General features: G+C 42.6%; 1 protein-coding gene across 1 annotated transcript in view; it reads right to left on the bottom strand.

Moving 5' to 3' along the window:
- Window positions 1–12,568, bottom strand: part of cpn1 (carboxypeptidase N, polypeptide 1) — a 13,291-nt gene extending 723 nt beyond the window's left edge. The window contains exons 1-7 of the mRNA XM_079659291.1: window positions 12,034–12,568; window positions 9,362–9,558; window positions 7,655–7,810; window positions 4,094–4,270; window positions 3,848–3,959; window positions 1,342–1,481; window positions 527–626 (exon numbers count right to left, since the gene is read on the bottom strand). Of these exons, the coding sequence (XP_079515417.1) occupies window positions 527–626; window positions 1,342–1,481; window positions 3,848–3,959; window positions 4,094–4,270; window positions 7,655–7,810; window positions 9,362–9,558; window positions 12,034–12,268 (1,117 nt within the window). The 5' untranslated portion in view covers window positions 12,269–12,568. The remainder of the gene's footprint in view (window positions 1–526; window positions 627–1,341; window positions 1,482–3,847; window positions 3,960–4,093; window positions 4,271–7,654; window positions 7,811–9,361; window positions 9,559–12,033) is intronic.
- Window positions 12,569–20,890: the final 8,322 nt, after the last annotated feature.

Raw genomic sequence — 20,890 nt, forward strand, 5'->3', positions numbered from 1 at the left:
AAAGGTTTTATTCATTTGTAAAAATTACTGAATTACTTGATGCGTCTTCTTTGTTTATACAAAGATACTGTTACACTAGAATTCAATTTTTTTAGTATCTTGTTATTGGCCACACTGGCACTGTTCAGCAAAAGCTAAAAGGTGTTTTTAAAGTATAAAAGGTACCCACTTTTCGGGCATAATTACTAAGGTTAAGCTACAGTATTTATTATTACAGATTCAGCAAACCAGTATATCAGAGCTAACCTTGAGTAAAGTAGTCCTGTAAAGGTAAATACAGCCGTTATTTTTAAAGTGCATTCCCACCATTGGCCACTAGAGGACAGCTTGTTCCATGCCAGTGTGAGGATGGACTGCCCTATTCTTACCTAATCTCCTCACTAGCCAGGACATTTGCAGATGATTGACTACAGACACCCCCCACACTCAAATACTTCTTCAACCCTGCAGTTGAGTAAAATATCCCACAAAATAACAACCAGGTCTGTGTAACAATGAACTGACACCCCCGGCAGCCCCTTCTCACCGGTGGTCACATCGTGGTTGACGCCAGCCACCGAGATCTCAGCGTTGCCAAGAGGGTTATTGTTTTCATCATACACCATGCCTTTGATCCCATGATGCACCTGCAAAAAACCACAACGTTATTTTCCATTTAGTTTCACCAATAACTGAATGTACTCTCTTGTTCAATCATGTCGTTTTGGCTCGAGCTTTTGCCACAAAAAATGTAAGACATATTTCAGCATGTCAGACAATGCACAGTGCTGCAGTCAGTGACTCTCATTCCAATACATTTTTTGGAATTAGTCAATTTTACCAAGCCCGTTTTAAATTTGTTTTTCAGGACCTTTAACTTTGGTCTGTTTCATCAAACCTGCAAAAGGCATTACTGCGCCCTAAAACTCTGAGTGGCAATTCATTACTGTTTCTTATCTCAGGACTCAAGGTATATTTAAACCTCCAACCAAAGCCTCTTTTCATACTTGAATGAGGAAAGTCAGTTTACTGTAAGCTCAATTAAAGGTCATTCCAGGTTGCTTTACACAGGAAATCCCAACCAATATTTACAGGAAGCCAGGGAAGTGGACTCATTAATCTTGGTAAGTTGGGTTTTTGTGTGTAACTACTGTAAGTCTTTGTATTTGTGTGCACCAATTTAAAGATTAAACCACTTACCAAATAGGGAGAGTGTGTGTGTGTGTGTGTGTGTGTGTGTGTGTGTGTGTGTGTGTGTGTGTGTGTGTGTGTGTGTGTGTGTGTGTGTGTGTGTGTGTGTGTGTGTGTGTGTGTGTGTGTGTGTGTGTGTGTGTGTGTGTGTGTGTGTGTGTGTTTGCTAACCTGTTCAAGGTATGAAACCAGTGCTTCCCGGTTGCCCATCCATTCTCTGGGCAGTGCGGCGGCTGATGGGAACTTATCACAGCTCAGCTCCAGTGTGATCTCAAAACAGTTGCTGTACAGGTAGTTGAAGTCCTGCATGCCTGAAAAACACACAGAAACAGACTATTTACTTAGAGAATATATGGCTTATCGAGTGTTTTACATGGACTCTTAGTCTGTTTCTTTAAGGAGTTGTTTAGATTTGTGAGGAGTGATTTATCATTTAAGTCCTTCAAAAAAACGACTGTTACATACTTTCAGTCATTGAGACACTGAAAGCTTTTACAGCATTTATCATGTGGTCAAATACATTTTCCAAGACCACTACAATGTTATACTTGGATAAATCCTAAACACTTTAAATGAATGCAGTTTAAACAAAAAAAGAATGGATTTGGCTTTACAACCTTGCGATGGATCATAACTTTTCATAGAGGCTATAAATCTTATGAAGCCAAGATTATAACAGGTAAAGTTCAAATCTAACCTCATAGCCCATGACATAAGACTTGGAGCTCAAGGAGTTGGTAAAATAAACATACCATGCTTGTGTTAAATATGACTGTGGGCGTTTTCATCCAATTTGAAAGCTTGCATGACTTAACCGAAGAGTTCAACAGATTCACATTCCAAGGAATAATCCCGACCAGTCCAGACCAGGATTTACAGATCAAAGACGTCTGCCTAGTGATTGTTGCAGTTACAGATAAACTGAACTGAAATGTAATACATGCCCAGACAGCTTGATGTACTTGGTGTACTGTAGCTTCCAAGTATTCTATTGCAAAATAAATTCTCATTAAGAAAATGGGGGAGGATGAAGACTTTAATGTGCTGCCAGTGCCTGAGCGCTTATAACTCTAGTAGGTGGCCAATGCTAGTAAAGAATATTGTATTAAACCAAACCCTAAAGGAGGTCATTAGATCTGCTGACAGGACAAACTGGAAGACACAAGACTAATAATACAGTTAACACATTAAGTGTTTATTAAATTCTACACTAGTACGTATTGGCATAGTGAAATTCTAAATTAAGTTAATAAAAAAGCAATTTCTGTATGTGTAAAAAGGCATCTGTTTATGTGGCACCAGTTGGATGACCGATGGGTGCACTTACCTTCTCCATCAGCCTATTGGCTATAAGCATGTTCAAAGGATGATGTTGAGATGTTTCCAGTGATATATTTGACATTTGATCAAGACAGACTGAAGCAGTTACTTAACTTGTGGATTCAAGTCAAGAATTCCTCAAACTGCAGTGTGCATTCAAATGAAAATGAAAATGGAAGAGCAGTTCACTTTATGGTTAAAAAAAGCAAGGCCCTCCCTAACATTAAACAATTATCATTCCCTTGACAACATGTGCAATATTTAAAACATAATGCAACTTTTAAATGTGTTTAACTTGTTGGAATCTTCTTAATGCATTACACATATCACTGCAATGACTTCTATCAAGTTGCATTTTAAATATGTTAATCAATAAGTCATAGGGACAATGGACCTACCACATTTCTAATTATGAACAATTATGGCAAATATAGAACATTGTGATTAAACATCCCAGTTACTATTTGTTTTTCTTCTCTTTTTTGACTAACTTAAAACGTTTTTACCACTGTCAGTGACAAAATTAACTGTACACAAGTGGCAGCTCTGTGGCTGAAATAAAACATATATCTGGGATGGAATAAATTAAAAGGGCCATGTGCTTCCAAAAACAATTAGACTACCCCTCTTTCAAAAGACTACCCTCCCTTCACCTGCTTATCATTTGTGTACAGTCCCTAAGTTGTTGTTGGCATGTGTCATTTACAAACATTAGCAGCTAAATCCGAGGTGGTCAGTGGAGGGGCAGCTGTTGGTGTGCAGAAGGTGAAGAGGTTAAAAGCAAGAAGAGAGCACAGAGGCCTGGAAAAAGTCAGAGAGTTCATGACGGCACCGCCAAAGATTGCTTTGCAAGCCACTCAAGGCATGTCAATCATTCTGAAATCTATGCCAGCACCTGACATCATTCATGCAGGTGGCCTTGTCTTTCTTTGGAAAGGGAATGATAATGGACGCTCTCCAACACATTGGAATTTGCACAAATAATAAGGGTAGTCTTAACCTGCCTTCACCAGTGGCTTTGCAATGTTTGATACAAACCAGGCAGGGTATATTGTTCCAGTGGATATTTCTTTCTTAAAGTCCAACTATTATACTGTTTTTCATCAATATAGGGGGGAGGGGGGGGGTTGTTACCTTGGCTGGTTATTGGCTAATGGTTACACAACCCAAAAAATCGTTATGACACCATAAAGTGGCTAAAATGTGATCAGCTCATTTTCCGACAGAAAGAGAATATTTTTTCCTGAAACTTTCAGAATCTCTTTACACAGAGAGGACACATCTTTATGTATAAAAGGCATGAAAAAGTGGATTTAGCATAATAGGTGACCTTAAAAATCCCAAGTTTGTTTCTTACCTTTGGACAGAGAGTACCAGCTGGCGCCGTTGGTGATCCCCTCATCGAAGAAGTCCCCACAGTTCCAGCCCTTGTGCATCCAGCTGTGGGCGTACGAGTAGGTCCTCGCCAACTGTCATCACACACAAATGCACATACGCCCAGTTATTCACATGTTTTCACAATCACACAAACATAAACACAAACAGACAGGGATGAGATCAGATGCGTTTAACATCTGGAAATCCTTTTCAATCTGCTGCACACCTTCCTGAAGAGTTTGTCGTCCGCAGTGGCCGCGTACGTGGTCCTCCCTCGAATGCGAGGGTCTCTCGACTTGTCGAAGGGGTAATTGGCTACCACGGCTCCTCCATGGAGGTTGGCTGACAGGATAAAGTTGTAGTTTTGCATCCATTTTATGACCGCCAATGTCTCTGGTTCAACCTGTGGAGGATGAGAGTACTTTCAGGGCTGATGACAAATGGACAGTTGTACACAATGATATACACACAAAGACATTTTAGATATAACATCTTATTGCATGTCACTGTTTACTATGGGGAGAGTTTAGAATTAAGGTCCATATGGAGTCCCTAACTTTCGCAAAATCATCTGACCAATGTCTTCTTATTGCCTAACCGACTTTTTGTATGTTGTCGTGTTAATGATATTGTCATACACATTCTCTTCATCCCAGACTTTTCATAAACAACAATGAGTGGACCCAAGACATCTGGTTTTCTTTTCACTCAGAAACACTGGCCTCTCTGCTCGGCTGCTTAAGGACAATCCCTCGTTACCTTAGCCAAGGAGGTAATGTTTTCAGTTTGGTTTGTTTGCGCGTTTGTCAGAAGGATTACATAAAAACTACGGATGAAACTTGGTGGAAAAGTGTAGCAAAGGCTAATAAAGAACACATTACATTTTGAAGAATCACGAGAGGATACACAAATATATTTCTCTTCTGGAAACGACCTTGGTAGGCTCTCTCCAAGTGCCCTTTTGGTTTTCTCTGCTTGCCATATGAAATATGTTCTCAATTCCCCTTTTCATTTTCAAGCAACCAGGTCTCAGAAGTTGTGGTTAATTTCCGAGGTATCATCAGACTTTCTAATCCCCATTAAGTGATTTTCCAGCTTTACTTTAGTCCCCTTCCCCCCTCAAACTCAAAATAATGTATTTTCTTTTTATGTAGACTGAAAATTGATGCATGTACTTGTCAAGCAGGCCCAACCCTTTTCTGTTTTTCAGTCTGGAATTCAGAGAAAGAGATGAGTTTTCAAGATGAAGCAAGATTAAAGCTGCATGGATGGAAACAGGACATTTACTTCTATTGCAAATCTTCAATATGCAAACTATTCTAAAACAACAATCTATGGTAGCTCTCATGCAATGCAACAGACATCTTGAAGCTTTAAATTCCATTTTATGTTGCCATTTATTTTCTCTGTCAGTGCTAACTATCCTCACACACTCCCAGCCATGTTATGCATGGAGACAAGGAGAAATGCTTCTCCTTGAATAAGGTATGTGGCATAATAAACACAGTTTGGTTCAGCTGAATAACTATCAGGCGGAGACTAACTGGCCTTGAAGTGGAACTGGCAGGTGTTTATTGTCTGTCGATCTTTATATACACTCGGCGTGCTTAAAGTCAGAGCTGTCGCCATGGTGTTGGGTTACATATGAAGGACACTGATAATCATAACAAACTCAAATACTAAACAGAGAGAATACAGTGCCATCTACAATACAAATACATGCAAGACTCTGGGTCATTACCATACATTGTTAGAATGCACACATTGTATGAAGGATTCTTTTTATTAATAAATATAGCTATGGCAGATCATTTTAGATTCACTTTTTTACCTTTGCCCTGTCTACATTTTAATTATTTTGTGAAACAGTGGGAGAGAAAACGTCCTATTTGTTATTCATCACATTCCTCTGGATATATCATCAGCAGGCTAATTAAAATGTATCATAGCGCAGCCTGCAGGCGGGCGCTGGGCCTGTGGCTTCATGCAGCCTGCGAGGATGTAATCCTGAGCAGCATGAATGAAGTATCTGTAACAGTGGCACAGTTACTCTTTTGTGTTGGCCTTTCAGGAGGCAGTCATGTGGGTGGACAGCCAGCTCGCGACTGGGAGGACCAACGATTTAGTTTTCTAAACACATTTGCTGCCCTGGAACTAGTTTACTTAGGAAAAAAGGAAAAGGAAAGCACCATATTGATTTGATATAAACCCAACTAAAACTCCTCAGTTGTTAATATTGTAATATATGTGGAAGTTAAAAATCCCTTATATAAAATTATATAACATTTAATTATAAATATATATATTGAACGGAGAAATTGTTAAATATACATTTTAAACTTTATTTAAATGGAGAGGTTGTTTTCGATTTGCAGAGACATTATATTATCTCCCATCACCCAGTGGGAGGGGGCTAAGAGAAGGCCATCTTAAAGTAGAAAATGTCAAGGAAATGAACCTTAAACCAGAAGCCCTGTGAGTGTCTGTTCAAGATAAGATGTCTGCAGAGAAGACAACTCCAAGGACCTGACCTTAACTCTTAAAATGACTTTTAGCAATAGTTTCTTTCTACATTCAACAAAGCAGTGATTTGAAATAGTATGTGCACAGCATAGTGAAGAACATATTAATTAACTTTGTCAGCCTTTCCTGCAATCCGGAGTCATAAAGTAATTGGATCCACATATTTATTTAAATAAATAAACACAGTTTATCCGCCCAGTACTTTCAATGTGTTGTGCAAGTGTCCGCTTTTTACAATCGTTCAGTATTAATGGATAAGACTTGTTATTTCCTGTACAGTACCTGACTGTTCAGAGAACTGACAGAGTTTCTGCCAAGTGACACATTTTAAGGGCTTCATTAATTAGTTTGAATAGTCATAGCGGTAAAAGTGTTTATAATTCAATGCTTATAGGAATGAGATGATCCTTTCGGTGAAATTGCATGCTTTTGTATAGTCATGCAGTATTTTAAGGTAGCAGATAACAGTTCGACTTTGAGACCTCACTGTAGTTCAGTTCATATTGTCATGGTGGTGTTGAAATTAAACACATTTAGCTGAAGCTGAGGAACTTCCTGTAAAGTATAGCCATCTTGTCAGGTTATTCTATGATTGGAAGAGCTTTATAGTCAACTCTATTTTATCCTTTTAAAGTGTCAAAGCTTGTTCTGAGCTTGGAATTCAGTTCCTATGCTTTGAAAAAATCCACAAAAATAAAGTTGAAAGATTGGATTTATTTTATATTTTCTGTCATGCTTTTGTTCCACTTTACCATCTGAACATAAACGAGTAAAGCTGCCCTTTTACCCCCCTGTTTCATATTGCAAAGACAAAGGAGAGCGGCCTCTTTCTGACCCCAGAGGAGGAAAGACAGTTTACATGAGGGGATATAGGTCTTACAGTAAGACAAACACGCACACCGGGTCAGACTATACAAGCGCACACAAACATACACATGAAACAGACAGCCTAAGCTATTCTCTGTGTGCTGGGTTTATGTACCGTTTCTTTTTTATTTAGTGAAAGCTCAACTGGCAGTGCAGTCTGATCCGGCACAAATCTCATGAATCCCTTTATGTCAACAAAGTTAAAGCCAAGAGAACTCAGCTATGTTACATTTGCTTATTTCTCAACTCCATATTTAAACATAGAACACACACTAACACAAGCATGAGAAAAGCACCCATCCATCTTCCTTTCCCTCCCACACACATCCTACATGTATTTGCTCAGACACTTGTAGATGAATGGTTGTTTCCTGTGCGTTTATCCGTTAGCACTGACCTGTTGCTCCCAGTTGTCCGGCAGGGGCAGGTGGTGGTTCCGTCCGTTGGTCTTCTCGTAGTAGTACACGAGTGCGTTCAGGTCTGGAAAGTTCCGGTTCAGATCGAATTGTCTGGCGTTCCCTCGACCCACCAGGTAGCCGTTGGACTCTGGACCCTGTTGACCCAAAGACAAAATATCATGTTTCTCAAACAGCAGCTTGAGTTGGATTACCTTGTTGCTTTTTCTCAGGAGAGCGATTGAGGTTTTTGCTTTTTTTTATTTTTTTTAAATGTCTTTTTTTTAAGCTATTAATCATTATTGCTTGGAAGCAGTGAAGGAAAACTTGATCGCGTATGTATTCCAAAAAGAGCACAGGAAATCTGCTGTGCAACAACAGTAGATTATTCTCCAAGGTTCCTTTTTATAAATAGCATTAAATACACAATGTTCTTGTTTCTAAGAAATCACAACTCAAATCCTTCCCAAAAGACTTTGAGGGAGGTTAAGGTTACGCAAGCTAACGACAATTCCAAGAATTGTGAGCATGGTTTAAAGACCCTTGACAGGCAGACACTAAACTGAACGATCGTAATTATACTCAGAACTCATGAAGTTGGCGTATGGGCTTTTGAGTGAAATGTCTCAATATCTATTGGATGGATTGCTGTGACTTTTTGTACAGATATTCATGTTTCCCCTAGTGCATAGCCACGACAAAATGTCGACTTGTTTACTTCTTTGTTTTAAACGAACGTCATTCTAATCAGCCTAAAACTATACTTTTTTTGATAAGCAAATGATTGCACTTGAAATTAGATCTACACTCTTGTCTTAGTATACTCAGGACTTAGAGTTGACCTCAAATAGCACATTTCATCACGTTATCTTTACCTATTGTGAAGAGAGATACTCTAGTTTTATTTTTGACATCTGGAGCAATTGATTTGTTCCAAAATCGGGCGGTTTTTGTTGGATTTTCACAGTATTTCCATGCAGACTTTGTGAACAGTTGTAAAACAAATAAAAGAACAGACTTATATATATATACAGTATATGTTACTGCTTGGATTATCGCATTTATTTGATGCCATGGGCAATAAACTAAATCAGTTGGGAAATAAAACAACCCTTTATTGCTGTCCTGATGCTGCTGTGTCCAAACATCTGTTGATGCAACAAATCATAGTGCTTTGTTACTTCGTTGTCTGAGCGGCAAAGAGAGGGACGTGTAATTAGTCTCAGAGATAGTGAGACGGTGTGTGTGGGTTTGTCTTGAAGGGGGAATGCATGTGTTGTGTCAAGGTACATATAATTATGTGGAAAGCTATGGGCTCTCTCAGGGAGCCGATGGATGGGATTATTACAGACATTTGCAAAACATTGGAATATTTACAAACAAACATGTTTTTGGCTCCTGGTTGCTTGTCTTTGGTTGATATACTGTACACACACCCACATACCTTGTGTTATCTGCTGGAGTCAGACATGTTGTTGTGCTGTGATTTAACTTGCAGGTGTTACATTCTCCTGAGAGACCTTCAATATTTCTAATGTTTCCACTGGCAAGAACACAATCAATTGGAAAAAATGTAGAAACTTTTCTCGATAAGTGGCAAATGATAGTTGGAGAAAAACAGCCAAATGTGTCCCAGTCGGGTTTTTTTTCCTTGTTTTCTTCATCATGCGGATGCCTGGAGCTCACATGTAAGTGAGGGTGTACATTACCTGTTTGGCAGCCACCTCGTAGCCATCGGGGTTCATTGAGGGCAGGATGTGGATGCGCGTGTCATGAATCAGCCTCATGATCCGCTGGTTTCCGGCCCGATACTCCTCGCACAGAAACTGGGAGAGCTTAATGAGCAGTTCACGGCCGAGCACTTCGTTGCCGTGCATGTTGCCCACGTACTTGAACTCCGGCTCCACTGGGGAGGAAGTGGAGAGATGGAGGTCAAAAAGCCACACAGAGCTGTCAAGCAAGACATTCACGATGACTGCCTGAGCATGCATAGGTATACGTACAGTACGTACACACATATGAGCATGAAAATACAGTAGACTTGGGCTGTTTCTTCATGATTTGCACTAGGAAAAATAGTATTTATATGAGACATTATGATAGAAACTTTCTACATTTTTGACTTTTTTTACGTTACAGGAATTACATTTTGAAATCATCACAACATAACCTGATGTATGCTTTGGTCGTTAGTCACAGCAGCCCCTCTAGCCATAAATTGCATTAACAGCAGATTGAATATCCCTCTTTATTATATTACGCAACTGTTTTTTCTTGTAAAAATCTGGCGCCAACGTTACCGACACTGCAACTCGACCACCAAAAGTTTTCTCAGAGATTCTTGTGTGTTATGCAAATACCGCATAATGCAACAGAGATCAGGAGAGGGCTTTAGAGGCCTTCTGGGACCTTCCTTTTTCACTTCACACCACAAGATATGTATTCCATTTTCAAATTGTGCTCTTCAGCCCGAAACAACACTGCCTTACTTCAAACTTATCTACACAACTTTTTTGACAAATGGAGTGTTTTTCAATAAATGTATTTGATATAACTTTGTTCTTTAACCAACATAAGCTATGACTTTCTGATCATATCACACCAAATAAGGCAAAAATACGTTTTATAACCTAATTTGAGAGATTCTTCTATTTTGTTCGTATTCAATTAATTACTAACCTTCATGTCTTTACTTTAGCACCATTTCTTATAGGGTACTTCTGACAAAGGTGAGCTCTTGGGTGTGAGTCTGATTACAGCCGATTGGATTATTTGGATAAGATCTGGCATTCCTATCTGCCACTGATTGGGTGAGCCACCTATCCAAACAGCCCCCCCTCTCTGTATAGGGTTCCCTCCTCTCAGGGGTCCCTTCATTAATCACGGCTGCAGCGTTGATAGAAGGACCCCCGGACACAGACAGTAGACAGAGCAACTGCTGAGCACTTAGCTTAAGGCTAAAATAATGCTGTATTATCCCCATATGAGTCACCTCAAAAAGCCCGCTACTTAACACTGCATTATTGCATTTGTTCGCACTTCAGTTGTTCATGAGAAGAAGTAGGTTTTTGGGGGGTGGGGTGTTTGTGGGGCAGTTACTTCCAACTGTATGAACACCCTTCACTAATTGCTTCAGGCACCCAAATGGCAGCTTGAGCGCTGCAATTCACCTCCTTTTCTTTAACGTGCGGCCAACTGGCCTCAGGTTCAGAAAACAGGGTTGGCTCTAGCGTGCAGCTTTGAAACACACACACTGAGCAAAATGTGAAAGACTTCCTAAATGGTGCAAGGGGGTTGACCCAGACAAGACCCTCAGGTCACTCCCCTCCACGAAGTGCACGGTTCCTGTTTTTCACTCTTGGTCATCTTGCAACAGAACAGGCGCACATCCTTCTATTCTACTGAAGGAAGCCCCTACGTGTGCAAATGCACCAAAAAAAAAAATGCAAGCTCAGTTGCAGCCAAAAAAGCATTCCCTGCAGTTGTCGGGTTGTTTTTCTTTTTCAAAGAACATTACAAATGTAAGAATGGAAAAATCTTAAAAATCACTAGAGTGTGACCCTTTGGCCTGGTAATGATTCTGCTCATATGCCAAATAAACACCTGGAGAGCTGATTCAGTGGTGAGAGCGGGGGGGGATAAGCAAAGTTTTGCAAGAGCGGGTTGAGAGCCTTGTTGACTCAAAGTCAACTTCTGTGTCATCTGCCTAGCTTTGAAATAAAAGAAACACTTTGTCAGTGGTTGGATGGCAAGAACTGAAATGAATCACAGATGTTCACTCGGTTCTTTCACTTTTTGCTTGTATCTTTCAATTTTAGTTCTCCACTGATTACAACCATCGATGTTTATCAAAGAAGCCAAATTGGGAAAACCCATCTTTTTCTTCTTTAGTATTAGTTCACATTATATTCAGCTTCAGGGAGCCAAATGGGGTTTCATCTATTGGGGGGGGGGGGGGGGACACAGACTGCTCTGAATCATGCCAGCTATTTTCTCACTCACTCAGAGCAAAGGCTGCAAAACAAATGGGCAGCCAATACAGCCTGAGCATTTGAAATCCGAAAGCATCATAAATCCATGTACCCTGTAGCTATAAAACAGCTTTGTGTTTGTTTATCAGCTTCACATTGTTTAGTGTCTTTTGACATCAGTTTGACCTTACTGTCATATAGAAAACTTAACTCTTCTAAACTATTTTTCACATTTTATTAAGATTGAATACTTTAGAAGCTTTACAAGTACTGTATGTCTGTTAGTAATAATAGGCTGCAAGTGTTTTAGTCTTGACACACATATTTATGTAAGGAAATTCTGCATTTAACTTTATTGTGACAAGGTCATCCTCACTGGGCTGTCAAACAGTGAACGAGGAGTTACTCACTTGCTTCATGGATGCCTGGGTTATCACTGAACTCCAGCACGTAGAGGTGGCGCCCCTCTACGCTGCGCCCGATGCTGTAAATGCGGGTGATGTAGGGGCATTCGCTCTGCACTGCAAACAGGGCTCTCACCAAGTCCTCATAGCGGTGATGCTGGAACTCAGAGCCGCTCACCAGGAGCCCCATCACCCCCAAAAGGAGGGCAGAGACCCAGGGAAAAGTCCACCCCTGCTGCATGGTCCCTCACCAAGTTGTGCAGCACAGGAGTGAAGGGCAGGAGGCAGAACAAGAGACTTTCTGCAGCTGTGCAAAACACTTTCAGATCTATATTTACCTCCCTACACACCAAACTGCTTACTCCCTGCTTGCTCTTCCCCTTTCTTGTCCCCTTCTTTCTCCTGCTCTCCCTGTGCCTCCTCCCACACACAGTCCTCACACTGAAGAGCAAGTAAGGACGGCCCCCCGCTCCTTCTTTGTCTCACTCTCCTCCTCCAACAGCTGCTTCTCTCCCTCTCTCTTTCCCCTTTGAGTCCTTGTCAAGTACATGCTACTTGCTTTATTGGCGCTTAGAATACTTCTGCTTCAAGTAGTTCGCCCCACAGCCCCCTCGGCTCTGTGCACACACAATCTGAATTTCATTCTGTCTCTGAGACACTCATTTTCTCTCTCTCTCTCTCTTTGTCTCCAACTCTTGTTATATACTCCCTTCCTGGGAAAGAGGGGTTTTTTCCACGGCACTGCTCTCCCCAACCCCTGCAGCCCTCAATCATCCATTCATTAACTCTTAAGTCAACACACAACCCCTGTGTGTGTGTGTGTGTGTGTGTGTGTGTGTGTGTGTGTGTGTGTGTGTGTGTGTGTGTGTGTGTGTGTGCGTGTGTGCGTGTGTGCGCACGTGTGCCTTTACCCTTCAGATGAATCAGTGTGAGAACACTTTCGCAACCTTTGGATTGGATTTGTAGCTTTTTCTTCGAAGTAGCATTCACACACACACACAAAATATTATTATTTGTTTGGTATTTCATTTTTTATTATTATTGATTTTTTTGTTATACTTTTTCATGAATTTTATGTATTTTATTTGATGTTAATCTAATATATGTTTTTTTTTAATATTTTTCTCTTTTATTTTCCATCCTATTTTTTATAGCATTTTTTGGCTTAGTTCGTATAGGTATGGAGGTAGGGAGGTAGGTAGGTAGGTAGGTAGGTAGGTAGGTAGGTAGGTAGGTAGGTAGGTAGGTAGGTAGGTAGGTAGGTAGGTAGGTAGGTAGGTAGGTAGGTAGGTAGGGAGGTAGGTAGGTAGGGAGGTAGGTAGGTAGGTAGGTAGGTAGGAAGGAAGGAAGGAAGGTATAAGGTATAAGTCATTCAGGGGACCTTTTAACACCACTTAATTAAATGCATGTTTGCAAGATACAAATTTGAATTAATTGATTTAGATTACATTTTAAGTTACAAACATTAATTTATAAGTTGTGTTGACGTAATAATGTTGGTAATTACATCAACTTAATATTGTGTGTAATTTAAACTCTAATTTCTGCGTTAATTGACTTAAAAACAAAATTCAAGTTGTAGTATGTAATGGAATTGGCTTTATAACTTAATTGTTCTACACCTTGAGTTAAGGATTTGAAGTCCACTCCCACTTAACATGCCTGGACAGTTAAGACAAATAGAAATACTATACAAAGGACATTTTTATGGTGAGTGTCATCTTTTGTGATTTAATTACAGATAGCCTTGTAGTTGCACTGTATAGGCAAATTGCTGTTTGACCAAAATTAGCAGCCTTTGAACTGTGAATAATTCTGTGAGAGGGTACAAAGTATAGAGGCGACTGTGAGCGTAAAAATACTTTGGTAACTATTGTGATACAACTTTTTATTAAAAAAAGTATTGGTGAAGCAGATCAAGGACATGCTTCTTGAGGTAGGATCGTTATTTGGAGTTGTCATTGAAATGCAAGTTGGCAGTCACCCATTCAGAATATATTAAACACTAGGCAAAGTACTCAAAACCACCTCTGTTACCTCATTCACACCAACAGTGTTTCAGGGCCGGTTCGGAGCTGGAGCTTGAAAAGCACCGGGTTTTCCTCTTCACACCGCAGCGGAGCAGCCTCTTAGCTCCGGAATCCGGTTCATTTCGAGCACCAAAAAATTGTCCGGCCAGAGCAAAAGCACCACATACGTCACGCTTACGTCGAGGCGGGGGCAGGGGTGGGATCAACTCCTGAACAACAACAAAAAGCCGGCGTTTTATCCAGTTTGTACACAACGATGGAGAAACTTAACAAGCAGCAGTGGTCCACTGAAGTGACCAGCTACCTACTGGGAATCTGGTCTTCCGAAGAGGTACAGAGAAAGCTGGAGCACAATCGGCCATTGTTGTTGTTGTCGGTGTCAGCTGTGAGGGGTTTCCGCGCGGTTTGGCTTTATGAAGCAGGCACGCAAACGGTTACGTCATGACGCAAACGATGACGCAATGACGCAGCACCAGTCGGACTCTGGGCAGTATGAAAAGAGCCGGAGCTAAACCGAAGAACCGGTTCTGAATCTGAAAAGCTCTAGCTTGAACCGGAGTTGCGTTGGTGTGAATGAGGTATAAGAGTGACAGTTTAAAAAGTATGCAATTACCTAATTCATTATCTCTTATGCGCTAACCTTTTATTTAATGTGCTTCAAAAGGACATGACTATCGCCTTCATCAGTGACCGGTCCACCCCAGGATCTGACCATGCGATGGCAACCATCGTAGTCGAGGGAATCAAATGAATGAGCAAGCATTCTGCGTGAAATGTGTTCATACTGTTTAAAATAATGACTGTCGGCAGTGTAAACATCTTCGTACATATTTTATAAAATTGATGTGTGTGATCTGCAGATTGGTGGCCATTGAAAGTTTGTAACTGTAGTTTTACAAACACTTTACAGATTTTACCTATTTGGCACTGGTTTAAAATGCAAAGGCCTCTAACTTCGATGTGATGGCAGAATTTATTTGCTGTGTCCCCATTTCCCATGGTAATATGGCAAATGTGTTTATTAATTATTTGTGGGGCAATTTAAATGTGTGTTATTTATCTTTTTTTTCCTCAAGATTTAAATGAAGCTCAGCTCAAGTTCTTTCAGGAAGATTGGGTGTATATACATTCACTCCGCAGCTGCTTATAATCAGCTCATCACAGGCGTTCTCTTTAACCTATTATATTTCACCTCATTCTCCAGCAGCCAATCACCGTGCTGCAGCCAAACTTTAAAATGGTTCTCCTCTCTCCTGCAGTCAGCTGTGATTCCAGGTTTTCATGCTGCCGCCCGCCTCCTCCCCATCCACCTCCTTTCATCATATCCAGTGCGAGGAGAGCTAATCCAAAGACCTAGTCACATCCCCTCTAGCTGGAACAACTTGATCTTTGGAGTAATCAACTTTAAAACTTCTATCCCGAATGAGGGTAATTAAGCACAACTTGAAATTCCTTTTAAATAATGTGGTAAAACTAGTTGGAACAACTTCATCTTTGGAGTAATCAACTTGAAAACGTGTGTTTATGCTACCAATTATTAAGTTAGTGGTAATTAAAAACACCTCTGATAGAGAAAAAGCCTTCTCCCCTACCTCAAATAAGTTTGTTGGTTTAACACAATTTCATTAGAAGTTGTCATAACTCAATAAACATTGATGCAGCTGTTGCGTTGATTTTCTTTGTTGAGCCAAAGCATAGCAAAGCACACTTCTCTGAAGAACCAGCACCTTACCGTGGTAGAGAGGTTTGTGTGCCCTGATGAACCTGGGGGCTGTGTTGTCTGGAACCTTGTGTTCCTGGTAGGGTCTCCCATGGTAAATTGGTCTCAGGCAAGGGGCCAGACTAAGATTGGTTCACAAGACCTCATGAAAGACGACACACGAAGTGAGGATACCCGGCCCGGAGGAAGCCCGGGGTCCCCTTCTGGATCCAGGCCCAGAAAGAGGACTCTTCGGCGAGCGTCTGGTGGCCGGGCTTGCCACGGAGCCCGGCCGGGCACAGCCCGAAAAGGCAACGTGGGCAACACCTCCGCTTCTCCGTCCCGCGGGCCCACCACCTACGGGAAACAGCAATTCCCCTCAGCAAAGGCAGAGGGTCTCGACGGACCAGACCCGGGCGACAGAAGATGGCTTTGGGGACGTGGAACGTCACCTCTCTGGGGGGGAACGAGTCGGAGCTTGTGCGGGAGGTGGAGCGTTACCAGTTGGATCTGGTTGGGCTCACCTCTACGCACAGCGTCGGCTCTGGAACCTTACTTCTGGATAGGAGTTGGACTCTATTCTTCTCCGGAGATGCTCAAGGTGTGAGGCGCCGGGCGGGTGTGGGGATACTCACAAGTCCCCGGTTGGGTGCTTCGTTGTTGGAATTTACCCCAGTGGACGAGAGGGTCGCCTCCCTACGCCTGCGGGTTATGTGGGGGAAAACTCTGACTGTTGTGTGTGCTTATGCACCGAACAGCAGTTCAAAGTATACGGCCTTCTTGGAGACCCTGGAAAGAGTCCTGTATGGGGCTCCTGAAGGGGACTCTTTAATCTTGCTGGGAGACTTCAACGCACATGTGGGCAATGATGGAGACACTTGGAGGGGAGTGATTGGGGGGAACGGCCCCCCTGATCTCAACCGGTGTGGTTTGTTACTGGACTTCTGTGCTAGTCATGAATTGGCCATAACAAACACCATGTTCGAACATAAGGATGCTCATAAGTGTACGTGGTACCAGAGCACCCTAGGCAGAAGGTCCATGATCGATTTCGTTATCGTATCATCGGACCTGAGGCCGTATGTTTTGGACACTCGGGTAAAGAGGGGCGGAGTTGTCAACTGATTACCATCTGGTGGTGAGTTGGGTCGAGTGGCGGGGGAAGCCTCTGGATAGACCTGGTAAGCCCAAACGCGTAGTTCGGGTGAACTGGGAACGTCTGGAGGAGGCCCAAGTTCAGGAGGCCTTCAACTCACACCTCCGGCGGAGCTTTTCGGGCATTCCTGTGGAGGTTGGGGACATTGAACCAGAGCGGTCGGTGTTCAAAGCCTCTATTGCCGAAGCCGCGGCGGGGAGCTGTGGTCTCAAGGTCCTAGATGCCTCAAGGGGCGGTAACCCTCAAACCTCCTGGTGGACACCGGTGGTCAGGGAAGCCGTCCGACTGAAGAAGGAGGCCTTCAGGGATTTGTTATCCCGGGGGACTCCCGAGGCAGTTGCAAGGTACCGACAGGCCCGAAGGGCAGCAGCCTCAGCCGTGGCCGAGGCAAAGCAGCGGTTGTGGGAGAAGTTCGGAGAAGACATGGAAAAGGACTTTCGGGCGGCACCAAAGTTGTTCTGGAAAACTGTCCGACATCTCAGGAGGGGGAAGCAGGGAACTATTCAAGCTGTGTACAGTAAGGATGGGACGTTGTTGACCTCAACTGATGGAGAGTTAGGGCGTTGGAAGGAACCCTTTGAGAACACTTTTAAGGAACCCGACAACTCCGCCCTCTTTGTTAGAGGCAGAGCTGGAGTATGACGGGGGATCGACACCAATCTCCCGGGGGGAGGTCACTGAGGTCGTTAAACAACTTCATAGTGGCAAAGCCCCGGGGGTGGATGAGATCTGCCCAGAAATGCTGAATGCTCTGGGTGTTGAGGGACGGTCATGGTTGACACGTCTCATCAATGTTGCGTGGAACTCGGAAACAGTACCGAAGGAGTGGCAGACCGGGGTGGTGGTTCCCCTTTTTAAAAAGGGGGATCAGAGGGTGTGTGCCAATTACAGAGACATCACATTACTCAGCCTCCCCGGGAAAGTTTACTCTAAGGTACTCGGTCAGGCCGATTGTCGAACCTCAGATTGAGGAGGAATAATATAGATTCCGTCCTGGTCGTGGAATGACGGATCAGCTTTTTACTCTCGCAAGGATCCTGGAGGGGGCCTGGGAGTACGCTTATCCAGTCTACATGTGTTTTGTAGACTTGGAGAAGGCGTATGACCGGGTTCCCAGGGAGTTACTGTGGGAGGTGCTGCGGGAGTATGGGGTGAGGGGGTCTCTACTCAGGGCCATCCAATCTCTGTACTCCCAAAGCGAGAGCTGTGTCCGGGTCCTCGGCAGTAAGTCGGACCCATTTCCGGTGAGGGTTGGCCTCCGCCAGGGCTGCGCTTTGTCACCAATCCTGTTTCTAATATACATGGATCGGATTTCGAGGCGTAGTCGTGGGGGAGGGGGTCTGCAGTTAGGTGGACTAAGGATTGCACCACTGCTTTTTTGCAGATGATGTGGTTCTAATGGCTTCATCGGTCTGCGACCTTCAGCACTCACTGGATCGGTTCGCAACCGAGTGTGAAGCGGCTGGGATGAGGATCAGCACCTCCAAATCTGAGGCCATGGTTCTCAGCAGGAAACCGATGGACTGTCCACTCCAAGTAGGGAATGAGTCCTTAACCCAAGTGAAGGAGTTCAAGTATCTCGGGGTCTTGTTCTCGAGTGAGGGAACAATGGAGCGTGAGATGGGTCGGAGAATCGGAGCAGCGGGAGCGGTACTGCAGTCGCTTTACCGCACCGTTGTGACGAAAGGGAGCTGAGCCAGAAGGCAAAGCTCTCTGTCTACCGGGCCATTTTCGTTCCTACCCTCACCTATGGTCATGAAGGATGGGTCATGACCGAAAGAACGAGATCGCGGGTACAAGCGGCCGAGATGGGTTTTCTCCGCAGGGTGGCTGTTGTCTCCCTCAGGGATAAGGTGAGAAGTTCGGTCATCCGGGAGGAACTCGGAGTTGAACCGCTCCTCCTTCGCGTCGAAAGGAGCCAGTTGAGGTGGTTCGGGCACCTAGTTAGGATGCCACCTGGGCGCCTCCCTAGAGAGGTGTTCCAGGCACGTCCAGCTGGGAAGAGACCAAGGGGTGGACCTAGGACCAGGTGGAGGGATTATATCTCTTCGCTGGCCTGGGAGCGCCTTGGGATCCCCCAGTCAGAGCTGGTTGATGTGGCCAGGGAAAAGAAAGTTTGGGGCTCTCTGCTGGAACTGCTACCTCCGCGACCCGACCACGGATAAGCGGGAGAAGATGGATGGATGGATGAGCCAAAGCATTTGTTTTTAGAGTGTAGTAGCTATGTTGAAATAAATAAGAAACAATAATTTGTTGTTGTTAACATAGTCTTTGTTGGATACACTTATGTCAATGTTCTTCACAATGTGGTTTTTATGAAAAGTTTTGAGAACTGATTTTTACCATAGTTGCATTGTGAACTTCATGGTATTTGTCATTGACTAAGGAATGTACTTAATTATAATTCAAAGGGCTCCAGGGTTGATAAGGGGCAACTTATATTACACACAGGAACGTTAAGGGAAAGTAAAAAGAGGTTTACTGAGTATCTGAAGTACATATAGAAAGGTTAAGGTTGTATTAAAATTAAAAATAATAGTGGAACTTTCCACCTAGAATAGACATAGAAAGAGGAGAATTTGTTCAACATTAAATAACAAACTCACTGTAAGAAATATATATTTTAATGTTATTTAGGAGTTGTATTATAATAGTGACTCTCTTTTGGTGGTTGTTTAAAACCCTTTAACTGCCAGCACCACCATTTGGTAGAGCACATTTCACATCTTGATCTCTTGTTGAAAAAAAAAAAAAAAAGTTGAACTCCATCTGATTCAGCCAGCTCTACCCTTTGGTTGACATGTTATGCACAAAACAACCTCTAAATGTCACTGTGGTTCAAACAGAATGCCCTTCAGCTAGCTTCAACTGAGAAAGTTGGCATGCTAAAAATCACTGCTGAAGAAATCACTCTTTTTGGTCAACTTTTGTGAGGTTACCATATCATTTTTGACATATTTTAGTGGCATGGCACTGACTGAACATAATTAGATAACTTGATGCACAAAAAAAGTTTTAACAAGGGTGTAATTATTTTTTTGAACATATGCTCAACCAATCGGTCGAATTGGCCTTTTATGGTAAGCTAGCAATATGACTTTTTCAGAGTTTCAGAGATGTTTTCCCGTAAAATAGTAATAAGTAAGTAATAATTATTTACTTCAATACCTGGTACTGGTAATGGTATGATTGATTTGGCTAAAACTTAGTTTAACATCTGAAGAAAACTGTGCTGCTAACACGGAAAGCTCAGGACAAGCACTTTCTACACACACACACACACGCACGCACGCACGCACACACACACACACACACACACACACACACACACACACAATGACTGCAGAGTGGGCAAGGGGTGCTGTCAATCAAACCTGCTGGAGAAAAGAGGAGCTTTTCCCTCGCAGCATGTTGTGCAACTGCTTGTGGAAGTTTTGAAAAGAGAAGGAAAGGCAAACATGAAGCAAGAGAGAGTCACAGATGGAAAGTTGAGCAACACAAGGCACAAGAGGAAGGAGAAAAGTCCAAAAAGCAACAAAGAGAGGAAGAACAACAAAGAACGGAGAAGAAGAAGGGACATTTGTGCACATCGTGTGGCATCAATGCCTTTCAAACTGATGAGCGGAAGTAATCAAGTCTTCATTGTCTCTAGTAGTGATTGTGTTCCTTAATTGTTTGCATCTGTTTGGCCTCAAGGCTCCGCTCCATGGTCACTCCTCGTCACATCTCCCTGCCATGCCAACATCGCTCATTTCAATGAAACAATTTCATCTGAGATCAAAGTCAGCTTTATTGTCAAAATGTCTACATGTGTTATACATACAGATATCTTGAATTACGGTTTCTCGCAGTGCCACAGTGTGACATATATAAAACAAGATACAAAAAGGGCCTAGATAAACGAGGTATAAGACTAAGTAATAGTACTAATAAGTACTAGTTCATAATATATGTATTTTTTAAAACACAATCCACAGA

This window comes from Notothenia rossii (assembly GCF_949606895.1).
Source record: "Notothenia rossii genome assembly, chromosome: 11".
Taxonomy (NCBI): Eukaryota; Metazoa; Chordata; class Actinopteri; order Perciformes; family Nototheniidae; genus Notothenia; species Notothenia rossii.